The following is a 22,826-nucleotide window of genomic DNA, read 5'->3' on the forward strand; positions in this document are numbered from 1 at the left end:
AGTAAATACAGGAGAAATGAACTGATTTGGGGCATGATTATAACTATTATGATTCTTATGGAATGCCCATTTTTATCTCTTTGCAATTACATGCCAAATGCAGGCATTCACTCACCGATTCAGCAGCAGATGGGAGTTAGAAATTAAGTTTCTAATCCTTACTTTATTCCACATCTTTTATATCTACCTCTTTTGTTTTCCTGGCACTGATGTCCCCCCACCGAAGAGCTGACGTGTGATAACCATGGCCTGAGTCTGCACAAGAACACGGCACCGCACAGTCTGCTGATTGCTCTTTGAGAGAAAACATCCATTCATTTACGGCAGACAATTCTCCTACATTTCACAGAAAAATGACTTTCCCTCTAAAAGGCAAATGGATCCTTGGCTCAAGCCAGAATCAGGCTCAGCAAGGAGGAAGGATGGTGAAAACTGTCTCATTCAAGGGCTTGGGGAATCGAAAATAGCTAGAAGTAAATCACAGTCCTTGCCCATTTTGGTCTGGAAAAAAAAACTAAAGAAAGCACCTCCTGCCAGGCTGCCGGTAAATGGCTTGCAGGAAACAGCTTACCAACTCGGCAGTCAACGGAAGAGATCAACGGGGATGGTGGCCAACTTAGTGACAAGAGTCCTCACTGCCAACCAGTTTCCCACAGCGTCTGAGGTGACTCTGTGGCTCTTGATTCGGGGAGGAGAAGCATGTGCTACACTGCCTCAGTATATTACGGAAGAAGCACACTAACCCAGTTCTGGTCCCTCTGCGGCCCCTTCCTCCTGTCCCTGCCTCTATCTTGCAGTGGGTCCCCTGCTCTTAGGAGCAGGACTCCTCCTTTTAGGTCCCTTCCTGCCGACCTTGACATATGCTCTCGTGTTCTTCTCCTGTCCCCCGCACGTGCAAGCAGGCTGGAGCACACAGGCCACCAGGCACCGAGGGTGCATTTAAATAGATGCTCAGGAGAAAATGCTTTGTCAAGACAGCGACAGCACTTCCTGCAACCGAAGAATTCCCAAATCTGTGCTCCACTACTGTAAAACCTTGACCGGTAGACAGCCCGAAATGAAAAGAGAGTTAAGGCCCACGGTGCCCCAGAATGAGAGCTAACTGGTAATGATAATGCCCTGTGAAAGTGTTCTTTCTCGTCGCTGGTAAGTCTTTATTCCAGATCTGGAAAGCTGGGGTTATATGCTGCGGCAATTTGCCTTTAGCTGTCCGGGGGGTAGAAAGCCAAGTCAGGACACAAGTACACACCAAAGGACGCTCAGTAACTCTCACTTTCAAAGTCCATTCATTTATAGCTGGCAGAACACAAAAATTTTTCCTTAGTCACATGACTCTTCTCTTTTATCAAATGATTTGACATCAAGAACTAACCTAGGACCTCTTAAAGTGTGGAGAGCTAAGGGAGTGCCTGGGTGGCTCACTCAGTTAAGGTCTGTCTTCGGCTCAGGTCATGATCTCCGGGTCCTGGGATCGAGCCCCACATCGGGCTCTCTGCTCAGCAGGGAGCCTGCTTCTCCCTCTCCCTCTGCCGCTCCCCCTGCTCTTTCTCCGTCTCTCAAATAAATAAAATCTTAAAAAAAAGAATAACGTGTGGAGAGCTGGGTTTTATGATAAAAAAACCCAGGGCTCAGGGAGGATGGCCATGCCCATGAGAATGTTTGAGTTGCCCCAACTCAAAGGAAGACGGTTCTCTTATTCCTGAATTTTCATTTCTCTGGCGTAACTGAAAAAGGAAGCCCACCTTGGTGCGTCCACGGCCTGGGCTCTGAGGCACGCGGTCAGCAGTCCTACCTGAACGAGCTGGGTGCAGTACTGAAGGTGCCTGACGATGGTGATGTCCAGGCTTTCATTCCCCGTGGTCAGCGGCAGAGGGCTTCCCGCCACACTAGTCCCGACCCCTGTGTCCTCTGTCAGTGCTTCGCTAAGGTGCCCCCTGGCTTCAGGGTGTGTGGCTCTGTAGGTCCTGGAGCAGGAAGGGGAGCGAGATGTTAGTTTCTTTTGGCATGGAAACCCCGGGTCACCTCAACAAAACTCAAGAAAGGCCCCCTCTGGCACCCATTGAATGGGAGGCTTTCGCTAAGCCCGCCTCGAGAAGCCGAGCTACCTTTCCAAAGCTGCTTCTTGGTTCAGCCTGGTCAGCCCATGTGCCTTGTTAAAAGATCGAGCAAACAGATTGCTCCCAGAGTTCTCTGGTTGTTGCCCCAGCACAATGAGCCCTTTGTAAAGCCAGCACACCAAGGAGTCTTTGAGACGGGCTCTCGTTTTTGTGCTTGTTATACTTGCTTGCTCTGTGGATGGGAAATTGCCAGATTTTCTGGGATTAAACTGTCCTCTGTATTTGTGGTCGCCCCAAGAGCAAGACCATTAAGAAGTAAAGTCAAGGCTTTTTCTTGGCCTCAGATCAATTGCTCCTTGAAGAAAAGGAGAAAGTTGCCAGCAGGAGACATGACGTTTTGCCCCAGACAAAGGCTACAAGGGGGCATCTGAATCTTCCCAGGCGGGGCTGGGGTTCTGCCTCTCATGCCTGGTTTCAGCCTCGCCGTGGAGCTGTCTCAAGTTGTATCGTGACGGGCACTTAGACTTACAAATAAAATCTGTTGCCTCTATTATCTAATTTTGTTCTGAAAATTAATCTGTGTGGGAAAGAGGGAGTAGCTGTCTCATTTCACACATGGGAGGGCTGACTGGCACAGATATTCACCACCGTGTCCTTTTATACAGCCGGCGGCAACCGGGCAGCTAGTGGTTTCTGGGTTCACAAAACCCCCTGCCCAGCACCTGGGATTTAGAAAAATCATGCACCTGAGCTTAGAGGCCTTGAACATTTTCCTCCAATTAACTTTCACCTCCAAGGGGAAAGCACTCTGCTTGTGTCCCGGCCATCAGCACATATTTAAAACACACACACACACACACACACACACAATTTCCACAATTTCACCTAATCCCGCTGATGACATAAAGTCAATCAGTTTAGACAATTTAATATCAGTGGTCTACAAAATGTACAAAACCCGTGATGGTTTTGTTGTTGAAATGATTCTGACCGCAGCAAAAATGGAAGTTTAGACTGAGGTCTGACTTTGACCTACCATGTAACAGCTTAAGCTAATGAGTAGACGGATTTTTGGTTTAGAAGCACTTCACAAGTTCAGTCAGGCTAGAAAAATCTCAGCACAGAATGTAGGAATATAACAGCAGCCTTCCAGTCATTGAATAAATTTTGTTGGCCAGGCCCTTGGCTTGCTCAATGGATAAATCTGTTTCTCACTTTTTTGTTTCCTGATTTTGAAAGAACGACCCCTCCAGGGATAAGAAAGCCCTCAAAAATGTTATTATAACATCACCTAGGGAGGTTTGTGAAGATGAGACAGTGGAGTTCCTCATAGCTGGAAAACCTGTTTGCATAACACATCAGCAGTAAAGATGGTGAGAATCCACGCGTTCCTCTGGGGAAGTATGTGTGTGCATCTTTTCTCCCCCGGCAGTTAATGAAGGTGGGTAGGCTCGACTGTGTTTGCTTTGTTTCCGCTGAAGTCACAGAATGGACCCCAGACTCTAGCTCCAAACACAAGTTCTGGCTGTCCAAGAAAACACGATTTCACCTTCATCGCCCCCTCCCGCTCACCCCTGCCTGTCCGAGAAGATGCAATCAGGTCTCAGCCACCAGTCGGTCATCCCTCATGCTAAGGGAAATATGTGCCGGGGCTGAAACCTGGCTTTGATATGTGCACCAATAATCTTGATCTGGAACTACTTTGTCAAAGGGAGCAAGAGATAAAGGGGTGGGAAAAGGCAGAGACTGATATAATGAAGACATTAGAAATAGGACCCAGATGGAGGAGAACCCAGTACAAAAGGGTCATCCAGTAGGACTCCTCCGGAAACACAGCATATCTAGTTAATGTGGAATTAATTACACTGGGGTCAGGTAGCAGGCCCCGAACCGTCCGGGACATACGTGTATACACACAAACACGTCCCTTTCGTTTATGAGGAAGAAAAGCGATTCAGTTGTCCTTGAACAGCACAAAAGAGGTGAATGATACGAAACATCGTCCTGGAGAGTAAAAGGGAGCTGAAGGTCAATGGCCGTTCCCGGGGGAAGTTCTCTCCTCCTGGGAGGGGCCTGGGGGGCGACGGACAGTGACAGAGAACCACTCTCCAGACCTTAGAGGTGCCAGCACACACGAACTTTACACTTACCTATTTTTCTCGGTCTCGGTGTCCGAAAATACCGAGTCCGCGCCTCCGCCAACATTACAAACCTCTTCCCCGTCCTCCTCGTCAAAATCAGAGGTGTTCAGGAAATCAAAGCTTTCTAAAGCACTTTCGACTGTAAGACTTAAACTGGAAGACCGGCTGCGGCCTCCGGCCGGCTTGCACTGCAAAGGCAGAAGGCATCAGGGAGAAGATCAACATAGCCAGAGGCAGAAAACACCACACGCAGCATTCAACTTGAGATGCGACACTTTCTGGGTTTTTTTTTTTTTTTTTTCAAGCTTTTATTTTTTGTTGTGGTTGGCGTAAAAAAAAAAAAAAAATGCATTTAAACTCTTCATATTAAAAAAAAAAAAAGTACAACGATAGATTAAAATGACACAGCATCTGGGATTTGTTCCAGAATCATCTGGCGAGAAAGAAGCAGCAAGAAGGACAGAAAAAACAAGACCGGCTCTGAGCTGACACCGTGGAAGCGGGAGATGAGCACACTGGGGCGCTTTCTAGGATTCCTTCTGTTTCTGCCTGGTTTTATAATGGGAAGTTGAGGGACTGTGATAGCCCAGAGAGCCCTGGGAGACAGAACTGCTCTAGCCCTCCCTCTGCCTGGAGCTGAACCCCAAAGGAAACACAACCAGCAGACGAGTCTGAAGAGCCATGGCGTCAAGGCCAAATATAACCGATCCGTAACATTACACGGCCATGTCTGCGCGGTCCCGAGACAGAAGCTGGCTGCCCAAGGAACCCATTCTGGGGCTGGAGGATTCTGTATCGCCAAACACAGACAGAAGCAGGACAAACAGAATAAGGCCAGTTGCTATGGGCACAGAGACGGAAAGACATCGTCCCAAAGTATTCAAGAGGACGGACGCTGGGGTGGATTGAAGAGGACCGGTCCTGCAAGGCACAAGAACCAAAGGCCTCCTTCCAGTGAGGTGGCTCTCCTTGCTGACTTCGTAACACAAGGCAGGCAGCGCCTTGCAGGGGTCTGTCTCTGAGACTCAAGATGGCACAAAAGCACGGGGGAAACCGTCTTTCGGTCTTTAAATCAGAGTTGTTTCATTCACCCTCATTGATCTCCGTCCCCGAGGCTGCATCACTTAGTCTCTGATCCTCAAGAGGCTTAGCATCCTAGGAACGTGAAGGGGGAAAAAGAGAAAGCTTTGTCTAGCGGATGCTTCGATTCTGGCTGGATCCACAGCCACTTGCCCCAGGTCTAAACTCAAATGCTGTTTTCCATCTCAGAGAGAGAGAGAGAGAGAGGGTGCCAGTCCAGATGCAACTTACTTCTAGGTTCTTCTTTCTTAACCAGCTATCTGCCCAACTTAACCTCACCCACTACGGATGCATTTAAACATTGATCCTAACAAAGGGATGGCCCAACACTTAAGGATTTTCAAGGCAGGATCATTTTGGAACAACAGCAGATGGAGATAATACTCTGGAAGGAAATCTGTGACCCCCAGGCTGTTATGACTCACAGACGGCTTGCTCAAGGTTCGCTGGCAGACGCCGCTATCTTAGTCAGCTAGATGCCTGCAGATGGGAGCTGCTCTCCCCACTCGCTTCTCTAAGGCTTCTGCTGGAGGTGGGGGTCAGTTGTGTCTTTAAATTTCACACCTTTTGCCCACTAAGCGAAGCTGGTCAACTCTGCAGACCAGGGTCTATTGAGGTGGCAGAAGATGTTTTCACTGGAGTGTTAGACAAGCAGCCTCTATGCAGGAGTCCTGAGCTGGGGCTTCGGAGAAGTGTTTTCCAGAAAGCAGAGGCAGAGCGCCCTGGCCTGCTTCTTGGTCTGTCCTGAGTGCTGGAGGACCTGGAGAGTCAGGGCAGGAAGTCTCACCTGCCCTGGGGGCAAGCCCCCTCCGAGGTCGTGAGCACCATCGAGAGGGATAAGACAGTCCGAAAAGCCTTGGAAATGTGCTCCCACGTGCCACTGAGAAGACCACGCTTTACAGACACTCGCACAAGGGGATGAGACAGCCTTCTGTGGGCGGAATCTCAGCCAGCCCCCTGCACCGCCCCTTCTCCAGTCTGGTCTGGTTGATAGGTCAGGTCCCCAAAGAACTGCTCTTTTGTGGAAAAAGGAGTCAGTTCGCCTTCCGTATAGCAAGGCCAGAGTGGCAAAGCTGAGAGCACAGGAGGTGGCCGTGGGATTTGGGACAAAACTCAGGTTCTGTCTTCCTGGGCAGTGTTTTAGAAAGTTTATGCCCGGTGGCAACACAGACATTCTGGTGCGACAACAGCAGCCTCCTTCCTGGGGCCTCCTGCCTGAGGGGATCATCCCTCTCGCTCTCCTCTGCCACCCGCTCTACCCTGAGCTGTCTGAGCAGGGGTGAGGCTGAGAGAGAGCGAGCTCTGGTGGTGGTGGCATGGGGGGGGGGTCCCTGGTTTCTAGAGCACAGGAGATGATGACTTGCAAGTCCCGACTCACTGGTTGGGACCAGACCAGACTGGAGAAGGGGCGGTGCAGGGGGAGGTGGGGTGCAGGGGAAGGCAGGGCGAGGGGTGCAGGGAGAGGAGGGGTGAGGGGCGTGGGGGTGGGAGAGGGGAGGTGCGGGCCCGTGGCTCCCACATCACAGTTGCCTCACTCTTGACTTCAGTCAGAAAGGGACTCTCTCCGGTAGCATCTCAGGGAGATTATGATCCCAAAGTGCCTCCAGCTCCCTTCTGGGACTGCGGTGACTAACCCCGGGGCTGGAGGGGTTCAGACCTTCCGCATGCTGGAGACTGAACTCCTAACCAACTCGGGGGAAACTCATCTGTGTGAGGGAAATAAAAACGAACTGGTGTTTCAAAGTCGGGGCCATTCAGATGACGACCGTCCCTCAGTTCTGTGATGCAGGGGGATAAAACACCAAGACACACTACTTCCGAGAGAAAGCTGGCTTCAGACGCCTCTCTTCGCACCTAATCTGATTTCCCTAAAATGGTACTTACTTTTAGGATGTCATCCAAGTGCATGACTTCTTGGTTCAGGTCCTGAAACTCTTTGTACTGCTCCTTGTGAGGCTCCAAGGCAAGGAAAAGCCCGCTAAATGCATCCTCTAGGCTTCCATCCAGGAAGGAGCGACAGCCTTCGGATTCTCCACTGACGGAGCCCTCCAGGGCCAGCCTCTCCGTGGCCCCCGGCACCTCCGCCGAGGTCAGCCTCTTGACCAGCTGCTTCGTGAGGTTTCCTTCAAACGTGTCCAGCTCCACAGGCTTGAGCTCGGAGGCCTCATCAGACTCCTGTAAGAGGGCCTCTGCCATGTCCTTCTCCAGGAACAGGGGGGTCCCGGGCCCGTCTGTGTCCCCCTCCACATGTGGCTGTGGCTCTTGGCCTTCTCTGGAGGAGTTTCTAGAAGATGCTGAGCTGGAGTCACCCGAGCCCTCGTTCCGGGAGGCCAGGCTGCTGTGGTTCCGCTCTGCAGGGGTGATGGTAATTTCTGGGTTTGCTGAGCCTGCGGTGGACAGAGGGCCGGCTGCGTGGGGGGTGTGGGCACAGTCCCCGTTGGGCAGGTCACTGAAGCTGAGAGACAGGGGCGTTTTCTCCTCAGCTGCCTTTCCGTGGTCAAAGACGTCATCAGGTAGATTAGACTGTGGATAAAAGGCATCTTGTTATTATTTTAAATACAAGCGATATGCTGGGTGGGATTTCTTTCCAGACAAGATGCCAGGCAATTAAAATACACAACCAGCGCTTTCATAATCCTAACATGTTAGCTGTTGATTCGGTCTGTGCGCGTGTGTGTGTGAGGCGAAAGAAAAGCCTTTACAAACCATTTCTGGTGTTGAGTCTCGGTGAAAGTTCATTATTCTATTCCTAGGTTCAACAGTTTTCAGAAGAAAAGATTGGGGGGAGGGGAGGGAACAGAGCCTATTTCCTAAAATCCAGAATCTCACAGTATTTGGCAGCCAAGGTTATGAACACTACAATTTTATTTTTTGGCATTTATCTTAAAAGACGTTCCAACACTCATGCTAGTTCACTCAAAAGATGTGATGCTTTGTTCTGCTTCAGTTCTCATAAATTATTTTAAAAGACCCTCTACCCACAACTCCCAAGCCCTTGAAAATGTTCTATTAATTTAGTCACCGTGCCACAAATAACCGAAGACCAGAAACATAGTTGCAAAGCCTCCGTAAATATGGGAGAAAAAGATGAATAAACTTAAAGCTCTCCCAGAGCCGCATCTAGAAATACAACGTCCTCTTGTCAAGCCGACCCAGGCTGGGTCAAGTACACTCTGTGATTCATGAAGCAGAACTCGGAAGGGAGAGAGGTTACAAATACCCAGGTAATCAAGATCATTTGTTTATGCAGGCATCAAAATGATTTCCAAGTCATCGCTCCCTACGCTGTGGCCTGTGCCGTGTCTCAGGGCCAAGAGCTGCTCTGTGGGAAAAGTTTTCTAGTGATTGGAGATCAGCTCCTTGGAAATGGATCATTTCTCTTGGGCTCTGGACTGATCTTTTAGGTAAATGATTAAGTACCAAGTGCATGTCTATTTGAATTCTGTGGGAAGCAAGGAAAAATCACAATATTGCTGGGAATAAGCCCAGGAAACAAAAATGTTCCTGGTAGTGAAATGGAGTAGACAGAAAGACAAAAGCTCCTTGTCCTCCCCGGCAGTCCTCCTGGTCCCCCCACCACTGCTGGACTGGGGACCCCCAGATCCTAGCCCGTGCAGTTAGTTCAACCCTAACTTTACATTCTCATCTGGCTGGAGGGCAATTCATTTTAACCACGGGGATGAGTGAAGGGACGTGTCCTTGGGACACTCAGGTAACCTCTGTAGGCTCAGGGTCGTCTCTAGAGAATGCTTTCTTCTGTGACCACCCCCCACCCCCGAAGGGTGCTGCTCAGAGTTCTGGGGGGCGGGCCTGAGAGTGGAAGTTCTAGAAACTTCTCAGTAGCTGTCGAGGACCAGGTGGGGCTCCAAGGGCCCCAGAGATTGTTTAGTTCGGTGCCCTCTGTCTGCTCCCCGCACCCTCCACCTCGGGGGGAGAGACAGGGGGAACTTCTGGAGCATCTCCCATTAGCTCTGGGCCCTCTAGGTGGTCCTGCCCATCTCATCTCATCTTCAAAGCACAGCCCTGGCCACCCGGGGTGCAGGGAGGCTCGGTGAAGGCAGGGGGACCGCTCAGTCGGGCTCTTATTCAAATCCCGAAGTCCTCGCCAGCCATTTACCTAAACCCGACGTGCACCTGTGTGAGTGGCCAGCGTCAGGAGTCAGACTGAGCTGAGACGCTCTGGTCAAGGGGACTTCCGGGGCGCCAAGGGGACCCGCCCACGAATGGGCACACGACAGGACAAGGGAGTGAGCTCTAACGAGACGTGGCATCGCGAGGCAGGACCCCGACACGGGGATGGCTGCCAACCGGGAAACAGGTGGTCCTGGAGCTCAGCCCCGCAGGATGGGGAGGTTTAGGCGAGCAGGAGGAAGTGTCTTCCAGAGGAGCAGTGGCTGTGCACCGACGGGAGCTCAAGAAGGGGGAGGTGCAGCTGGAGGGTGCTTGGGGCTCTGGGGGCTGCAGTAGGGGACCAAGAACGGGCAAAGGCAGGCGAGGCAAGCTTGCTGAAGGCCGGACAGGTACAGCCGCTCTGAGGGCTCTGCCTTTATCCAAAAGGCTCCAAGAAGCCGTGGAGGTTTTTCAAAACTCGCTCTCCTTTAAATTATGCTATTAAAACCCCTACCAACTCCCTCCAGAACTTACAGTACGTGAGCATGAACATATACATTATATCGATAGCTGTGTATACAACAGCATCTGCTATATGTCCATTTTTGGCCCATGTGTTCATGCACTTCTTCCTTCTAGAATGTTCCTATTTGCCTTGGAAACTCCACTAGGTTAGCCTGGCCCTTCTCATCTGTGTCTTGTAATTCACCGAATTAGAAGCAATGATTATCATCGTTCACTAGAAAACTTTTTAGTCCTTTCCTTTCTGGACGTTCAAAGACTACTCTTATTTTTCCCCATAGGTAACTTTTCTATGTCTGTCAAGAGCAGACCCTTCCACGTCCGTATGTTCATGTGTGATTTCTCTTGGGACAGGACGCATGACACAGGAACCGTAGGTCCCCCGCTTTATTCCTGACTACAAATGAAAGAGCTTCTTTTACTAATGCAGAGAAAAATTAACCCACACGACCACAAACTAAGGCGAAGACCATCTTTAAATAAAAGTAGCTCTAGGAAAGTGGGTGCGAAGGCTTCTGACTCCCTCGCACGCCAGGTCTAAAACTGAGACTGTCCCCAGCGATAAGCTCGCTTAATCTGGGAACAGACACCTTCTCCGATGGTGGGGGGGTAACTGCATTTTTCAAAGACGATGATCTTGTTACCATGGATATCTTCGCCACCGCGGAGAAAATCACGGCACAAAAGCAGGGCTCAGGGACGAGAGGGCCACGCCGGGTCTGTGACAGAGGTGCATGCAGGAACACGCTTTGCGCCCCAGGAACAGGACAGCTGTGACCACTGCCCCGCAAGCGAGACAGAGGAAAGAAGAGACACACGGAAGCAAACGCGCCCCGAGCCCCCGAGGCGAGCACTGCACGGCGGGCAGGCCACCCACACTCACGGAAAACTCTAGCTCGGCCTTGGGTCTCAGCCTGAGGGAGGGCAGGTCGCTGAAAGAGCGGCTGCGGTGCAGCTTGGCAAAGAAAGTGTCCTGCAAGGCACTCAACACACACAGCCGCCGCGGCTTGGCCGCCGAGGGATGCAGCCACCTCTTCGGAAGTCAAAGCGAGACAGCGGAGTTAGCGGAGTTAGCGGGAGACAACGGGCACCGTGTTTCGTGAGCATTCTAGCAAGCATTTCTGATGACCGCAAGGAGACCCTTACTGACACCCGTTACCTAAAAGGCTGACCTCAGAGACTCTCCGGGAAAGTCTGCACATTATCAAAGCCCTGGGGGGCGGGGGAGGCTGGGGAGAGGGCAGACAGGAGGTGGTGTTTGTCTGCGTGCAAATGGCCCAGGGCCTCTTGGAATGTGCTTTTCTTAGTCTCTGCTTGATTAGGGGGAGCTCTGAGATGAGCATTGCTAGGAGTTATCGAGAACCCGTGACACCAGACGTCAGGTGTTTCACATCCTGGGGTTTCACATCCTCCTCCAGAAGCCACAGGGAACTTACGAAAAAGGAGTGATCCTTCAGAGTGGGGGTCTCCGGGGTGCCCTGGCTGTACATGGACATCCTCCTCTGGAGGGCTGCCGCTTTGTTCCCAGCACCTGAGGACGCCGTCATGTCCTCCACGTCGAATGGGCTGCAACACAAGGAGTCCCGTGAACGTGTGCCCATTCCAGCCCCCCCAGCCAGACTGTGGGCTGAGAAGGCTCCTCGTTACGCCAAAGTCAGTGCAAACCAGCGGGTGCAGGGAACTGAAAACGAGCCGCGATAACAGAAAGTGGAGCAGAGCACGACACCCAGACCCACGCAAGGGACCACAGATCAGCATCGTAGCTCTAAGGGCGACTTATCTAGGAGAATCTGTTTCTCCGTTCATGTTAGAAATGCAAACATATTAATGCTTGCCCAACACATGACGTTGAAGTCTATAAAATGTCTCTGGCTTTGCAGGAACAGACGCGTTAACAGTACAAGAGAGCAACAGATCACTGTTCTAAAGAAAACACAGACCCCCTCTCGTCTCAGCGGACACAGAGACTCCTGCTTGATGGGAGCAGGACAGTCTGTCCTGCCCGACGTGACGACATTTACCATCGTGCGTCTGGTCCATCCAGCAAGAACGACTTTGCATTCCATAGATCAGTGACATGAACTACAAGGAGGGAAGGCTGGGCGGAACACGGAACGCGCGGGAGAGTGTTCCAGTGACAAGACGGCAGGGGGTCTGCTGCTTCCGTGGTTCGCCCCCATGTTGGAAAGGGGACCCTGAACACCCGCACTCAGCAGGTCATGCTTACGTGGTAATCCACCAGGGGCGTTGTAGCAAACTTTGAGAGCAACCCGTGTTTAAATAACACATGACCTTTCTCGTGAGGCGACCTCAGAAAACCACCTTTAAGTTCGCTGCTCTGACAAGAGGTATCTCTTGCCCTTTGGAAATGTTCTGTTGCGGGAGAGCATGAAGGATATTGAGAAGTTTCCCTGAGCAGCATATGGGGTAGAGCTGAAGTGGGACAGGCAGCGAAAACCCTATAGTGAGAATTGGGATCTTTCTGAGGGTGAAATATCTTCTCCTGGACAGTTATTTTCCTCCCAAATTAGCTTACTTGAGACAAGTAGTAGAAGTAGAAGAGAACAGTGGTAAGACAGAAGCTTCTCTGACTTATGGAGACGACGGTGCACAACCGTCACATGGCAAGCCAGGGGACACATCCGTGTCCCCTCCGAGGTTCTGACACAGGTCTTGGTTGGACCCAAGTCTCCTTCTGCGACGAGCTCCCTGGGGACTCTGACTGTCCAAGGGCCACCCTTGGAACAGCCTGACCCTGAGGCGTGTATTTCTAACAGGACCCCACGGAAAAGGGCCACTTACTACCAAGTGATCTCCAGGCTCAGTTTGATGGTGCCGAGGTCGTTGATGTCAACGGCCACCACCTGAGGTCGGGCGGCAAACAGCTCTTTGGTCTCACACGTCACGCTGCCGACCAGGAGGTGCGTGGCGAGCCCTTTGAGTTCTGTGACCTGGTGGGAGAAGGAGTGGGAAGGCCTTACAGGGAGCCCAGGAGAAAGGCCAGGCACGCTTCCCCGTGTTCTTCACAGCCCGCTCTGTGAGACAGCAGTGGTCTTCGCCACGGACTCGGGGTGCAGAGAGGGGTCTATGAGGTGGGGGTCGGGGGCAGTGGGCAGAAGTCACGAACACAAATCCCCACCTGTGGGCTACCCAGCCAAGCAGTGGGAAGACGGGGGACGGCGGAGACAATACTGAACCTTGATGGAGATGAATCCAACGATCAGGGGCAGGAACACCACCTCCTCCCCGTCCCAGCTCTGCTTGCCATTGGCTTCTATCTTGCCTTTCAGTTTCCACCTCTGCCGGCCGTACTTCATGAAAATCTGCAGAAAACCACACCTCAGTTCCCACGGCCCTCGCCCCCCTCCCCCACCCCAGCACCAAGATAAAAAAGCAGGGAAATAAGGCAGCTGCCCTTCTCCCTCCTCCTCCGGCCACCCCCCTCTGCTGGGTTCTTCCAAATGTCCTGGGGCCTGGGGGGTGGAGCAGGCAGGGGGCAGAGAGGAGGCTTTCAAGGGCGGGGGGGGAAGGTCTGTTCCCCTCCAAGAGGGCATGGAGGGCCTCCTGTAGTAAAGGGTCATCACACTGTGTCCTTCCGCGTCACCGCGGTCATCATGGCCAGTTCATTCCCCCCATAAGTCTATGACAACAGTCACTGAACTCCCCAGCTCGGTGATAGGGAGGAGAAACCATCAGCTAAACCTACTTAGCAGCCAGAAGCAAGAAGTAAGACCCCTCCTCCTGGATGAAGACAGAGCGAGACAGTCCCGAGAGAGGGTCTCCCGCTCTCCTAGCTCCGACAGGAAGATCCCCCTCCCCTGCCCTCCCCAAAGACGATCATGGTGGGTTTTGGAGGCAACAGTTAGATGAAATAATTAGGGGAAGTTCCCTTCTGAAGGGGGAAAAGATGAAAGGCTTTTATACTTTCTGGAGTATATCTTTATAAAGAAAGGTCTAGACACTAGCTTCTTCATCCCACGATATTTAAAAGCACTCGGGATCTGGGATGGCTCTTGCAGCGGGAGAAAAGAGAGCTATCATTGGGACACCAGGGAAAAGACGAGACCGATTGTATAAAGGCATAACAAGCAGCCGTAGCTAAGGGCCATCGCTGAGTTGGTCGCATGGACAACTGCACAGTGCTGATAGGACAGCGTGTCCTTCTGTTTTTAGGAAAATCATTTCGGGTGAAAGGTCTCCATGTCTGGGAATCAGTCTAGAATGTTTCAGCAAAATAACAACAATCATCGCAGTAGTAATAACACCAGTGCGGCAAAATGGTAGAAATTGCTATCTGGGTGAAGACTACATGAGGGTCTCCATCTCCAAATTTTCTCACTGGCTTAATTTTTTTTTCAAAATAAACAAACGTAAAAGAAAAAAAAAAAGGGGGGGGGAATTTAAGAAGCAAAATAATGACCACCTGACTCTTGTCCCTCAAATCCTCGATTCCAACCCGCAGACCGACAGGACACTTACCTCATACTGATCTCCAGGACAGAGGCGGGCAAAACCAGCCAGACCTGTAAAGCAAGCATTGGGATATGGGGCGCAGAACAGATCTCCCCTCTTCGCAAACCCACACTAGCACAGTTAAAAAAACCCGGAGTGTCAGGACTTTGCGAAAGCTCATGCAATAGCTTTGGGGGAGCACCAGAGGGCGCTGCGACGCTGGGAATTCCATCTACCCCAGCCCGGGAGAACATTCCTGATTGGATCCATCAAAGACGCTGCTTTCCGGGGCAAAGAAGGCTGGTGGACCGGGCTAGAACTCTGTGTGTATCCTTGGTCAGCTGAGGGTCCACCCGTGTTTCAGGATCAGAGAATGAGGGCCAGAAAGATACGTGCCTTTATTTACCCAAAATGCTCTCATGAACATAAACAGCTCTCTTGTTTTTCTTTCTGTCCCAAGATTCGTGATTTCTGATAAGTGTCTCTCATTTGGGCGAAGAGACCCCGTACCCCTGCCTCTCTCCAATTCACTCATTCCCGTGTTTTCCTTTTCCTATTTATCCGGCATAATGATGCCCCCATCTAGCGTATTATGAAACCACTTGAAATGGGTTACCGTCTACACAAAGCCAGTGATTCAGAAAACAAAAGCCAACCAACCAAAGGACAACAACCCAGACTCCCCGCGTGGAGATGGGGCTTCCCTCCGATGGTACCATCGCACCACTGGTTCGTCCTTGCCAGTCTGAGATGCAGCCCCTTATTGGCTGTGCCAGCAAGAACACAGCACGTCACAGCAGTGCCGTGCGACAACCCAAGGACTCTGGGTTTCATCAGTCGTTTTTTTTTCTTTCTGTAGATATTTATGGAGACTCCATGTATGGGAGGGTCTGTGTCCTGGGGTAACGATCTGCAAATTAAAGAGACTTCACGGATACCCAGAAAACAGAACAAAATGCAGTTTGGGGGATGAAACAGACAAGGACAAGAGACAGCAGAGCAGTTAACGCTGAAGCAGATTTCTTTTTTCTCTACCAGCAAGTACCCTCCAGATGTGAACTCCACTTTCTTCCCCTCTCAAAGGAGGGGAGCCGTGTCCACCTCACAGGACTGTTTGTAAAGACAATGGACGGCAATGACTGTGAAGACAATACACAGTAACGATTATATATTGGGCAGCGGGATAATACTACTCATCGAGCATGTGCTAGATACAGTTCACTTAGAAGAGGTTATCAGTATGAAAAGACAGCAAATGATACACATCAGAGAGGGGAACAGCAATGAAGAGACAGTAAAAGGAGGTTTTTTTTCCTATATTCTGAATTTTTGTAACAACGTGTTACTTATATAATTAAACAAGAAATTCTATCTCCTTTAACATAGGGTCGTTAAATGGAGGAAGGTGGCATGTGAACGGAAGAGTATCCCCACTGGCGCACGAAGAAGGCACAGGGGAGAGGATACGGGTGGGTGGAGTGAGTGGCCTGTATTTACTCAGCAGTATTTCCGGAGTGCCTACTGTGTGTCAAGCACGAGTAAGGTTATCGGGAGGAAGGTCCGCACATCGGACGTACACGGCAAATGGAAGGGACTATACTTGTTAACAGAAGCTCATCAGTAATCCTGGCTTTGGTTCTGTGCCAATCACAAAGCAAAGTCCTTTACCCGAATAGGGAGACGAAGACAACACTGTCATCAAGGAATGAGACAAATTGAATAAAAATGGGCAAACTCTCTAGTACTTTCTTGCTAATTAAAAAAATATATATACAATAAAGAATTCCAGTTAAGAATTCAGTACAAATGTTTATATACACCAGAATATTACTCAGCCATAAAAAAGGATGCGATCTTGCCACTTGTGAGAACATGGATGGAGCGAGAGACTATAATGCTATGTGAAATAAGCCAGGCTGAGAAAGACAAATACCGCATGATTTCATTTATATGTGGAATCTAAAAACCAAAACAAGTAAACAAAAAGCAGAAGCAGACCCATAGATAACAGAGGACAAGCTGATGGTTGTCAGAGGGAAGGCAGTGGAGGGTTGGGCCAAATGGGCGAAGGGGAGTGGGAGGTACAGACTTCCAGTTACAGAGTAAATAAGTCGTGGGAATGAAGAGTCCATCATTGGGAACACAGTCGATGGCATTGTCATAGTGTGGTATAGGGGCAGATGGGAGCTACTCACACCCAGCAGAGCACAGCATATAAACCTGTCAAATCACTATGCTGTATGCCTAAAGCTAATGTGACATTGTGTGTCGACCACTCTTCAAGTAAAAAATTTCAGTACAGGTGTTTAGATATCTTTAATAAGATAATGTTTATAAAGTAATATTAAGTTAAAAAAAAAAAGCAAAAAGGCAAAATATAAAAGCTATGTAGAGGATGACCTCCACTACATAAAAACATATCCTTAGGAAAAAATTCTAGAAAAATATATCAAAGTGATAAAAATAATTATCTCTGATAAGATGGGATTGTGAAGCAAGTTACAGTTTTGACATTATATAGTGATTTTTATGGGGCTTTTTAAAGTATCATGCATTTATTTTATAAGAGAAAAGACAAAAGATCATGTATGTTGGCTGACAAACAGCATATATGCAGAGGAAAGCTTATTTGGGTATTCACGACAATTTTTACAAAGTTTAGCACTGGTGGGGTGACTATATTATGAATTTAACATTTTTGGTCTACTTGCCTGTATTTTAAAAAATGAGAAGGTACCATTTAAAAATTTTAAAATAGACTCGAGAAGAACAGTCCCTCCCTTTTGATAGAGGTGGCCAGAGAGGAAATAGCGGGTACAAGACCAGCCCTGGGACTCATGTTCCTTCACACGCAGGATGTCCGTTCGACCCACGGATCCCTTGGTGGTTCAGTCTCAAGAGGCCATTTATGACCTTTCAGTTCTTGGTTGTTTTTTTTTTTTTTTAAATTTTTTTAATTTGTTTATTTGACAGACAGAGATTACAAGTAGACAGAGAGGCAGGCAGAGAGAGAGAGAGGGAGGGAAGCAGGCTCCCTGCTGAGCAGAGAGCCGGATGCGGGACTCGATCCCAGGACTCTGGGATCATGACCTGAGCCGAAGGCAGCGGCTTAACCCACTGAGCCACCCAGGCGCCCCTTCTTGGTTGTTTTTATAGTAGGTTAAACATGCTTTTACCCATGGAAAGATAATGTGGATGGTATGACACCAGGCATTTTGCCTTCTGTGTGAGACGGGAATGGAGGGTTCTGCTTTCTGCCCATCTCAAGGACACTCAGGGTTAAAAGATCATAGACGAGGTCCAGGGAGGCTTAAGAAAGCACCTGCTGTTACCACCATCTGTCAGTAGATGGCAGCACCTCACCAGCTGGTTCTGCCTCCCCACCACTTTGGAGCCAGTTCCGCGAACGGGCCTGACAACTAGAACACAAGAAGCCACTTGAACAGATTTCCTAAAATATGAGCGGAACTTAAAAAGTCAATGTTCACTAATTATTTTCTGGAGGATTTAATTTTTTTAATACATCAGAAAAAAAGCACAATTGATGGGTTTCCACAAATAGGAACTGGTGAGACACGCCAATTCTAAGACCCAAAATGCCCTTTAAAATTTCTGCAGAGGGACGCCTGGGTGGCTAAGTTGGTTGAGCATCCAACTCTGTCTGGTTTCTGCTCAGGTCATGATCTCAGGGTCCTGAGATCCAGCCCCGAGTAGGGCTCAGGGCTCAGCGGGGACTCTGCTTGAGGATTCTCTCTGTCCCTCCCCCCACTAGAACTGGGGTGTTCTCTCTTTCTCTCTCAAATAAATGAGCAAGTCTTCATAAAATAAAATAATATAAAACCTCTGCAAATAAGTTCAGGTTTTATCCTTTGCCAGTTTACCTTGCAATTACAACAGAAGCCTGGTTAAAAAAACAAACAAAAAAACCAAACAAAAAAAAGAAACCGACCAGGTATTCGTGTGGGTCAAGGTATGTATGGGGGAAAAATGCTTTCAAGGGTTTCCACCCCCCCTTTCAAAATGACCAGAAATTTCATATCTGAGTTTATCCAAATGAGAGAAAGGTACTTGGTAGTGATGGGTTTCGAGCTTATAAGCCCAGGTTATTGAAGCAAAACCTGTTGAAATTGTTCGTAGCAGTATCACCCACGGTGCTGATTACTGGCTTAAGGTTGCAAACCAGCACCAGCCAGGCCGAAGCAGGTCTGGGGCTCTGCTTCCTCAGGTTCTAGCGGCTTGTGTAAGCCAATCACCACGCTGCTTGCAGAATTGAAACCCACGGTGGGGCAATTCCAGTTGCAGCTTGATGTCTTTCAAACCTGGTCAGTGGCCTGCTGGGATTTTCACCGCTGGGGGAAGATTCATGTTTTCTCAGCAGTTTTGTGATTCCTATTGCACTGTCTGGAGAGCTTTCATTATGGTCACTCTGTAGACCATCGTGGGGGTAAGCATCTGGCGGGGGTGGGGGGGGGCTTTTGTTTCTATGATCCGTCTTTCTGCACCTTTTTGCCTGTTGTACTGTAAACACCCATTACTGAGAAAACGGCTCTTCTCTGGCCTTGTTTGGAAGGCCCAGATGCTACACCTTTCCTTCCTGTGCTCAGAGACTTTTCTGCCGGAAGAATGCTCCCCATTTTTGCCAGTTCTATGAAGACCTTCCTTTCTAAAGATAGAGCAGATCACGCATGCTGACAGCATATACACACAGAAAAGGATGGCTGGGTATTCGCGATAATATTAACAGTTCCACAGCGGATGGAGAGTGATCGAGGTAAGGAAGTCACACTTTCTGCTCTAAGAAAAGGAGTCAAGCAGCTGAACAGACAGGAGTTCTGTTCCAGGCCTTCCTGATTTATTGACCAGGTATCAATAGTGCAGATTTACGAGCTCATGGGTAGTTCTTCCCTCTGTCAAGGTATGCCCTGCCCTGAAAGCTGGAGAGGCAGACACAGGCTTGGAGATACCCACTGCCTGGAACGTCACTGGAATGAAGCAAGAGCTGGGAGAGGTAGTTTTCCTTGAGAGACCACTTTTCATCTAGGTCCCGGCTAAGCAGAGTCTCCCTCGTTAGCCTGACATTCAAGGCACATTAAGATCCAGTGCCCATGGACGGCCATAGCTCTTCTTCTAGAATGGGCTCCCACCTGGCCCGTCCACCAGCCATTTGTCAACATGTTTTCCCCTCTTTGGTGAACACCATCCCATTGCTATTCACCTGCCCAGAACAGTCCCTCTCGCTGTAAATCAAATGTTAGAGTGGGGAGTTCCTCCTTCCTTCTTGCTTCCCTCCCTCAAGATAGGTGAGTGGCGCCCTTCTCCTTGTCCCTGCCCTGCTGGAGGCTGCGGAGACAAGCCAGCCACCCCACTGGTCCAAGGGGTCATTCGTTCTACCGAATTAGAATGCACTGGTTCCTACATCCATTTTTCTCCAGTGGACTGTGTGGAACTCAAAGCCAGGGGCCACTCATGGGGATGCAACCTTGTGCTGGGCCGAGAGCAGGAGCTCTGTAACCCATCTGTTGTTTTTATCATCAACCTACCCACACCCCAGGAGGCCACACATTCACACAAAACCAAAAGGGTTGTTTTCTTTGTGTTGGGTGTGGCAGAAAGGGAAGTGTGGAAGGGTGTGGTGGGAGGAAGTTGGGTTACCAGGTCTGACAATATTATGAAATCTCCTCCGGGGACATTAGTCTGCCCGTTGGGGGGTGGTTATGTTCTACCAGAAGGAATCACAGATAAGAAAGTAGCTGATTGCGAAGATGTAGATTTCTTGGCAGCCTGAGGAGGCTTCTCTTTACTGAGAGAGAGGAAGATTTCCACGGAGGCGTTCCCTCTGACAGGCTTCCTGGTTGTCATTTCTGAGTTTTCATGTTAGATTAGGGAAGTGCAAAGGGAGAGTAATGTGTAATGAAAAAGGACAGTATCTTTCAGGCCTAGAGTCCCCTTGGGGGAAACCAAGGGCCTAGATGGAAGCGAGGGAAGCAGACCAGGCAGGAGAGCGGGAACAGGGAAAGGCAGAGATGGAAGAGCTCAGCAAATGGGAGGTTCTGTCACCAGGACAACCCTTTAGGACACAGGGCTGTGATAGAGCTGGTGCCCAGGTCCCTCAGGGATGGCGGGCCCCCAGCACCATTGTCTCCCTGACCACCATGCTGCCTGTGGGCTGGACTGGAGATGACCTTCCTACAGAAGAGACCATGCTTTGAGCAACAGTTTCTAGTTTGGCTCTTTGAACCTCCTTCCTTATAGGAGATTGAGCCTGGGAATGTTCTAGAAGCCAGAGCCCTGGAATTCAGTCTCAAGTTTGACTCCAACTTGCTATGTGACTTCTGGGACAAGTCATTTAACACCCAGGGGGAAATGATCACCCCGCCAAAAATGAGTGCACTGGATAACAGAAATCAGGGAAATCTGGTCCTCCCTGTGTTCACCACCAGAAGATGTGTGTGACCTGAGTCTCTCTCAGCTGTGAGACCCATCGGGCTGCATGGATGGTGCCAAGTGTCGGTGGACACAAGAGGAACGTGCTTTCTGCTAAACACTGATTAAAGGCAGTTATTTTCCAGAACCATCCCGCTAATGAAATCATCCTGACTTGCTGAGTCCGCAACAGAGCCTGAGTGGTTTTGGAACCTGCAGCTCAGGTGAGGACCCAACACGAAGACAGTAAAGGAGAAAATGATAAACGGAGAACTTCCGTGGGACCCAATTCACACTCAGGTCTGCTCTAGGGAAGAATGCAGCCCCTGGGGAAGCTGAAGGCCAAGGTCATTGTTATTCCAGAAGTAACTCCTTCAGAGTGGCTCTCACATTCTCATGGGGGTGCCCAGCACTTGACAGAAACAGCGCCCTGCTGACTCATTTGAAAAATAGAAAACGAAGCTCTCCTGTTGAGCACTTAAAAAAAAAAAAGTGCCCCTTATCTATTCCCTTAATTGCAAAAAGTCATGGAGAGGGTGATTAAGTCTCCATTAGCAACAACCCAGGGATCAAGGTGCTGCAGGAACGTGAGGACCAGAGCGCCTGCGCCCCAGCCCTCTTTACCACAGTTAATGGGCCCAAACTCAAGACAAAGGGGGCTGTGGCTGATCGGAGAGCCCTGCCCGCAACACTGGGCCACGCTCCGTTTCCCAGGCCTGGTGGGCCTTCTTTGTTCCAAACACGCCACGGTAAAGAGATCAACAACCAATCTACACGTCGAGGTCAGAGCTTTCCAGAGCAAACGCCGGAAACACACTGGGCAAAGGAAGAAAACGCAGTCCTCTGTGGGTTTTACACTAAAAATAAATACCCTTCAGTAATGGGTGGGTAGTTTGCAGAAAACACGAGCAGGAAGGAACAACTGAAACACCACAAAGAAGCCAAAAGACAAAGGGAGAACGTGGGATATTCTGTACAGCAGCAGTTTCAACGGTAGGACGAAAACGGGAAGGGTCTGCTTAGATGAAAGGAAGCCCAAGAGACACCCCATGACCAAGCATGACACACGGACCTTATTTGGATCCCAGCGTGAACAAACTAATTGTACAAAGCATTTCTGAGGCAGCTGGGGAAACTGGGTAATGGAGTGGATTAATAACAGAGCTGTATTCATTTTACTAACATGCGATAATATTGTTGTGGTTATTTATGTAAGAAGTCCCTGTTCTTTAAGGGATTTTAAATACACCCAGGCAGACTCACATATCTGGGTTATATATCATCAAATGGAAAAACAGATGAAGTCAATGTGGCAAAATCCTACTAATTATTCAGTCTAGGTGATATGGGGTTCATTGTTAACATTCTCTTCTGTGTACGCTTGAGGCTGTGCCATAATAAAGATTTAAGGGTGTAGGCAAGTCTCGGACTAGAAGGTTCTAGAACATCAACACATTCACAAATGGGGAGGGCTGAGCATGGGTGGCTTTGCAAGAAAAATAAAAATAGTGAGTGCCCTCAAACTCCAGGGAGCTCTGTCTGTGGAGATGGTGCCTCACTGTCTGAAGGGGCGGGGGAGACACAGGGTACCTTTCATCTTGATGGAGAACTCCCCCAGTAGATTCTCCAGCTCTGCTTCGATGGTGCACATATTCTGTGACGAGAACAGAAAACTGGCATCAGCGCAAGACTTTGGTCACCAACAGCTCAAAGCCCGTGACATTCGAGCAGCCAACAGACAACTAAGGCTGGAGGTCTTGAACACCAGGGGGCACTGACCTGTTTGCAGGGAGCTACCCCAGCCCCAGACCAAATGTCCCCTCCCACCCCGAGTCTACGCCAGCCTTCTGGTGTACTGGAAATTCAGAGCACAAAGGAACCAATTCACTTATTTCCATGCACAGTGATGAGGACGGGATGTTAGATAAGAAAAAAAGCAGTCTGGGGGCACCTGGGTGGCTCAGTCGGTAAAGCATCTGCCTTCAGCTCAGATCATGATCCCGGGTCCTGGGACTGAGCCCCACGTCAGGCTCTCTGCTCA

General features: G+C 49.7%; 1 protein-coding gene across 4 annotated transcripts in view; it reads right to left on the bottom strand.

Moving 5' to 3' along the window:
- Positions 1 to 22,826, bottom strand: part of RIPOR2 (RHO family interacting cell polarization regulator 2) — a 54,579-nt gene that overhangs the window by 18,609 nt on the left and 13,144 nt on the right. For 2 of the 4 annotated variants that reach the window (XM_059179488.1, XM_059179485.1), the window contains 8 exons: positions 22,376 to 22,439; positions 14,390 to 14,433; positions 13,108 to 13,233; positions 12,713 to 12,861; positions 11,347 to 11,476; positions 7,163 to 7,801; positions 4,208 to 4,386; positions 1,793 to 1,964 (listed from right to left, as the gene is read on the bottom strand). In XM_059179488.1, the coding sequence (XP_059035471.1) occupies positions 1,793 to 1,964; positions 4,208 to 4,386; positions 7,163 to 7,801; positions 11,347 to 11,476; positions 12,713 to 12,861; positions 13,108 to 13,233; positions 14,390 to 14,433; positions 22,376 to 22,439 (1,503 nt within the window). The other 2 variants (XM_059179486.1, XM_059179489.1) reach the window with 2 other exon arrangements.

This window comes from Mustela lutreola, chromosome 6 (assembly GCF_030435805.1).
Source record: "Mustela lutreola isolate mMusLut2 chromosome 6, mMusLut2.pri, whole genome shotgun sequence".
In the NCBI taxonomy this organism is placed as follows: domain Eukaryota; kingdom Metazoa; phylum Chordata; class Mammalia; order Carnivora; family Mustelidae; genus Mustela; species Mustela lutreola.